We start from the raw sequence: 6600 nt of genomic DNA, 5'->3' as shown, positions 1-6600 counted from the left end.
TGTAAATATTTCTTTAATATATACATATATGTGAGTATTTATATATTCATATAAATATACATAGTTTATTACGTAAACACAAACTTTTATTTTGGATACGATTAATTGATGACAGCCCTAAATTAAAATGAACTGAAATACAATAAAATGTCAAATAAAAAAAAAACTGTAAAAACATATTTTAGATTATCGTTTTCGTTGAAGTACTAAAATAACTAAAACTAAATGAATAAAATATTAAAATAAAATCTAATTCAAAATATTAACAAAAACCATGACAGCATATTGGTGATACTAAAACAACACTGATATATACACACATTATATCGCTTCACACACATAAAATGTGTGTATACACAGTGCTGCTTGAAAGTTTGTGAACCCTTTACAATTTTCTATATTTCTGCATAAATATGACCCAATTCATAATCAGATTTTCGCACAAGTCCTGAAAGTAGACAAAGAGAACCCAATCAAACAAATGAGACAAAAATATTTTCTTTGTCATTCATTTATTGCGAAAAATGACCCAGTGTTATATTTCTGTGTGGTACAAAAGTATGTGAATCTCTAGGATTAGCTGTTAATTTGAAGGTGAAAAAGGTTACAAAACCATCTCTAAAGATTTTGGAATCCACAAATCCACAGTCGGACAGATTGTGTAGAAATGGAGTAGATTCAAGACCACTGTTACCCTCCCCAAAAGCGGTCAACCGACAAAGATCACTCCAAAAGCAAGACTTATAATAGTCTGCAAGGTTGCAGAGGAACCCAGGGTAACTTCTTAGCAACTAAAGGCCTTTCTCACATTGGCTAATGTTAATGTTTATGAGCCCATCATCAGGAGAACATTGAGCAACCATGGTGTGCATGGCAGAGCTGCAAGGAGAAAGCCACTGATCTCCAAAAAGAAAATCACTGCCCGTCTGCAGCTTGCTAAAGATCATGTGGACAAGCCAAAGGACTATTGGAGAAATGTTTTGTGGACAGATGAGACCAAAATAGATTTTTTTGGTTTATATGAGAAGTGTTCTGTTTGGAGAAAAGAACACACTGCATTCCAACATAAGAACCTCATCCCATTTGCGAAACATGGTAGTGGTGGTATCGTGGTATGGGCCTGTTTTGCTGCATCTGGGCCAGGACGACTTACCATCATTGATGGAACAATGAATTCTGAATTATACCAGCAAATTCTAAAGGAAAATGTCAGGACATCTGTCCGAGAACTGAGTCTCAAGAGAAACTGGGCCATGCAGCAAGACAACGACCCCAAGCACACACGTCATTTTACCAAAGGATGGTTAAAGAAGGACAAAGTTAATGTTTTGGAATGGCCAAGTCAGAGTCTGGACCTTAATTCAATTGAAATGTTGTGGAAGGATCAAGCGGTTCATAGGAGGAAACCTATAACATCACAGAGTTGAAGTGGTTCTGTATTGAGGAATGAGCTAAAACTAATACAAGATGTTGTGCAGGACTGATCAGCAGTTACAAGAAACTTTACCTGCAGTTACTGCTGCAAAATTGGTTTAAAAAAAATCAGGGTTATTCAAATTAACTAAAACCAAAACCATAGAACATTTTTGATACCTAAAATAAAATAAAATATAAAAAAGTTTTTAAAAAGCGTATTTTTATTTCAGCTAGTTTAATTTACTTTAACTTGATGCACTAAAATAACTAAAACTGAAATATAAATTAATAAAAGCTATTAAATAAATGATAAAAATAAAAACTAATAAAAATGACAAAAACAATAAAATTACAAAAAAACTTTAACTAAAATTAACATAAAAGCAGAAAATCTAATTCAATATTTAAATGAGATATCAGTCAGAGAGCTTGTGTGTTGGGAAAAATGTTAAAATCATCCACTAGGTGGCAGCCCCAGAAACACTGCGAATTTGGTAAGTGGGCTCTGAGGAAACTTTCTTGAGGACAAACCCTTCTTAGGGACACAATGGGGGGGTCCACTAAGGTCCCAGGCTACTCATTTTTATGAGGGGCGCCCCAGTTGAAGGCGCCCCTCATAAAAATTCCCAGGCCTGTTGAAATACAGTGCTGGCTTTTGATCTGTTCATACAGAACATCTGCATATTGTGCAATACATATAGTATACAAACTATATATTGTATGCTCTTTTGAGCATTGCCTATCCTATGAACTTATGCTGTCTGAATTAATAGGACAGAGTAGCACATATACTGACCGACACAGAAGTATGGAGCCTTGTGCTGGTCTTAGCAGACATCCTAGTGAGACAACTGTCTCGGAGGAAGCTGTTTAATTCTGCCCGAGTGTGGAAGTTGGATAGTTTATTATTCCAGGATAAACGCAGTCTGAGCTTCCCATTTCCTGGTTTTGTCCGGGCCGCTGTTGTAGATGACTGCCGAGTTTGGGAAGTTTATTTCTAGCCGGAGCTGACTCGGCTGACCTGAAATAGAACTGACACAGTAATTGCTAATATTTGAACAGTTCCCTGTAGACAAGTGAGGGTTGTCGCATTGATTATTCAAGTGTTTATGCAAATTTTATACACTACCATTCAAAAGGGGTTGGTATCTCTTATGCTCATCAAGGCTGCATTTATTTGATCAAAAATACAGTGAAATCAGTAATATTATTACAATTTAAAAGAACTGTTTTCTATTTTAATATAGTTTAAAATGTAAGCTGAATTTCCAGCAGCCATTACTCCAATTTTCAATGACATGATCCTTCAGAAATGAGTGTAATATGCAGATTTGCTGCTCAAGAAACATTTCTTATTAATATTGATATTGAGAACAGTTGTGCTGCTTTAATATTTTTCTGGAAACCATTATATTTTGATGAATAGAAATTTCAAAAGAACAGCATTTATTTGAATTATGCATCCTACATGTCTATTCTTACATGTGCTTCTGTTGTTTCTCTCACAGGAACCTTCCAACTATAATGATGTGGGTGGAGGCACAAAAGCCAGGCGTAGATGGGGTCAATATCATCACTTCCGACTTCGTAGAACTTGTGGATTTCGCAAACACTGTAATTAAATTAAATAACCTCCTCATTCAAGATCGGCCAGGCACATGACCTTTTCAGTGACCGCCACAAAGACTGAAGGTGTGCTGACCACAAAGACCTGGAATGACATGGGGGTCACAACGTGATTATCAAGAAGTGATTGATACCTATGGCCATATGAGCTCTATTTGGCCATTTTTTTTCACTGAAACTCAAAAGTAATATTTTCAACAGCTGTTGCTCACCTACACTTCATGTACTGAAAGAAACTAATGTCATTATTTATGATTAGTTATAATATTTTTACCATTTTAAAAAATGTTAAATGTTTATTCTATATCACAATATCAGAGCAAGAACTAACAGGGTCATTGAGTTTTTTGTTGCATCATGAAAAGTCCCCATATTTTATATAATATCTCAGCACTTTAAAGTGGTTTAGCAATGGCTTATTTGTATACCTGATGTGATCAGCAGTTGCTGGTCTTTATTCGTGTTTGGAAGATGTGGGTCACGGTCACGGCAGGAACCTTATTTTGACAGCCGGTCCAATACAACAATAAACAGATTTTCCATTGCCTCGATTTTCTCCGAATTTTGCCAGTATAATAAATACTATGGTGGATAATTTTTTTTAAAATTAATATATCATCATTTTTTATCATTAAAGTAATAAGAATGAGTAGTTTTTTTGACTAATAAAATACATTCTATAAATTTTTATTGATACAAAAAATAAAATACAAAAAAGTACTATTTATATATTATTATAGTATTTAGGGTTTTTTATTTATAACTTTATATATTTATTTTTATTTCATTTTTAGTTTTAATAACATTTCAGTTTTTCAGTTCAATTTCTAATTTTGACCTTTTTTTCATCTAATATTTAGATTCTATTTTATTTCAGTTTTATTTAAATTACCAAAAATAGTAAATAGTTTTAAGTAACAACACGGTACAAACAGTAACAACATAACAAACATGAAAGGCTTTGAGAGATTTACCTAATCCCTTTAAATTAAATGCTGAAATGTCTTTAAAAAAATAGAATCACGTGTAATCATCTTCTGTATTTTTGTCCTAAATCTCAGCTTGTTTTATTGCTCTTCAGTATTTAAAAAATGTGCTTACCAGTATTCACAGAAACAATGTGAGCGTCTGCACATCAAGGGGCCCTTCAGAGCGCAAGATCTTCCACACCTGCTGTCCCCTGCGACCATGTCCACATTCCAGTGAATGTTTTCTGTGGTCTCTGGGATGGGAAAGCCATCAGATAATGATCAGGAGCATGTGAACGAGTCCACACAGAGCATTTGAATCCAATGAAGAAACAATTATGTGCTCAAAGCAAAGAGAGAAAGAAAATAGAGACAGATCTAATCAGCACAGCTGCTCTCTTTCTCTTTGGCTTTAAAATCACAGTTTTTGTTCACTGATATCGCAAAGGGAATGTTTCCCCTTCAGTTTTTCAGTTTGGATATTGATAGTGAATTTCAAATGAGAAATGCAGCCAAATTTTGAACCAGAAGACATACCGTACACTCTTAAAAATAAAGGTGCTTCAAAAGGTTCTTCAAGTGATGCCATAGAAGAACCATTTTTGGCTTTATGGAACCATTTAGTGTAGGGTCCAAAAAATGCTTCATTTTGCATTGAAAGTCTCTGAAACCTATAAGCCTGTGTAAAATCTGATGATCATGTTCTCCAGCATGATTTGAGATGATCTAACGAGCTTCAATGGAAGCGAGAACATCTGTCTGTACAAAGGATTCACATGGTGTCATAAATTTGCAGATTTGATTAGTGACCAAGAAATAATGCAAAATGTTCTTTCAATTAGCACAGGTTTTGTATTTATTTTTTGAACTGGTTGAAAAAATGCTTCATTTTGCATTGAAAGTCTCTGAAACCTATAAGCCTGTGTAAAATCTGATGATCATGTTCTCCAGCATGATTTGAGATGATCTAACGAGCTTCAATGGAAGCAAGAACATCTGTCTGTACAAAGGATTCACATGGTGTCATAAATTTGCGGATTTGATTAGTGACCAAGAAATAATGCAAAATGTTCTTTCAATTAGCACAGGTTTTGTATTTATTTTTTGAACTGGTTGATCATTAGCTTATGCACCTCAGCTTCAGAGTGGTAAAAGCATTATTTGTGGATAATTTATGCAATTTTCACTCAAAAACTGAAATACATCACCTCAGATCAATGAGGCCTATACGATCAATCAGTTCCAAAAAAATAAAAAATACAAAGCCTGCGCTTTAAATACCTGAATTTTAGGGGTCAGACTTCTGGATCCATCTATACCAGTGATATGTAATTCCAGGCCTTTAAAAAAAAAACATCTTGTCAAAATTTTGAGAAGCTCAAGGCATAGCGACCTGACCAGCTGCATTTTGAAACTATGACATTCTTTGTTCTTTCCATGAAAGTGTAGACCAGTGGTCTTGACCTTAACAAACAATATTCCTTCTCTCCATCCTCTCTTTCACACTCTTGCCTCTCCTTTTGTTCACTCCCGCTCTTTGTTTCATTCTAGATTCTGAAAGAATGTAAGGGGTTGTTGTTGTTTTTTTCATGTCGGCACCAGTGCAGTAACTTATATAAAAGGACACTAACTGCAGTGTAATTACACGCCGCTGCTTCGGAGATAAAGAAAACTCTATGAGCGTGCACTGGAGCATCCTGTTTACCAAAAGATTTCAGCCACACGTGACCTCTAATCACAAACTGGATGTTGGGTGTGAACAGCGGTGGGTGTGAATTTATGACACACATTGTAGATTGTGTATGTTAATTAAACAAATAGTCTTACTGTGGATATTTTAATTTGGCAGCTTAATTTAAAAAAAAAATTGTGAGAGGACAAAACTGGTTGATTTTTATCATCGTTTGTATCTTTTTGGTAGGCTGTTTGATATATTCGAATCAGAATTCAAGAACTGGCAAAGAAAAGTAGGCCTAAACTTGTAAGAAAATACTGCACTCATCATATAATATTGCATTATATATATATATAACAAACAAAACACTAAAAAATAATAGTCACAATGTCCCTGATGCAGGGAAAGGATGAATGTGAGGAATGACACTGCAGTGAAGAGACTAGAAGAAATAAATGAGGAAGTGATAGCCTAAATAAATGCACGCTTTGCACACAGCAAAGCAGAAAATATCTGACAAGAATGGCACATAACAAATAAACCTATATAAAGTTTTATATAGACTATAATAACTTATTTTTAAAAATTGTGAGTGGACAAAACTGGTTGATTTTTATCATCGTTTTTATCTTTTTGGTAGGCTGTTTGATATATTCGAATCAGAATTCAAGAACTGGCAAAGAAAAGTAGGCCTAAACTTGTAAGAAAATACTGCACTCATCATATAATATTGCATTATATATATATATAACAAACAAAACACTAAAAAATAATAGTCACAATGTCCCTGATGCAGGGAAAGGATGAATGTGAGGAATGACACTGCAGTGAAGAGACTAGAAGAAATAAATGAGGAAGTGATAGCCTAAATAAATGCACGCTTTGCACACAGCAAAGCAGAAAATATCTGACAAG

General features: G+C 34.5%; 1 protein-coding gene across 1 annotated transcript in view; it reads left to right on the top strand.

Moving 5' to 3' along the window:
* Positions 1 to 3557, top strand: part of LOC107590291 (PI-PLC X domain-containing protein 3-like) — a 14518-nt gene extending 10961 nt beyond the window's left edge. Inside the window, exon 4 of the mRNA XM_016279001.1 lies at positions 2925 to 3557. Within this exon, the coding sequence (XP_016134487.1) occupies positions 2925 to 3078 (154 nt within the window). The 3' untranslated portion in view covers positions 3079 to 3557. The remainder of the gene's footprint in view (positions 1 to 2924) is intronic.
* Positions 3558 to 6600: the final 3043 nt, after the last annotated feature.

The sequence above is a fragment of the Sinocyclocheilus grahami genome, unplaced genomic scaffold, assembly GCF_001515645.1.
Source record: "Sinocyclocheilus grahami isolate Dianchi unplaced genomic scaffold, SAMN03320097.WGS_v1.1 scaffold126.1, whole genome shotgun sequence".
Classification (NCBI taxonomy): domain Eukaryota; kingdom Metazoa; phylum Chordata; class Actinopteri; order Cypriniformes; family Cyprinidae; genus Sinocyclocheilus; species Sinocyclocheilus grahami.
This window is presented reverse-complemented; position numbering and strand designations above follow the sequence as displayed.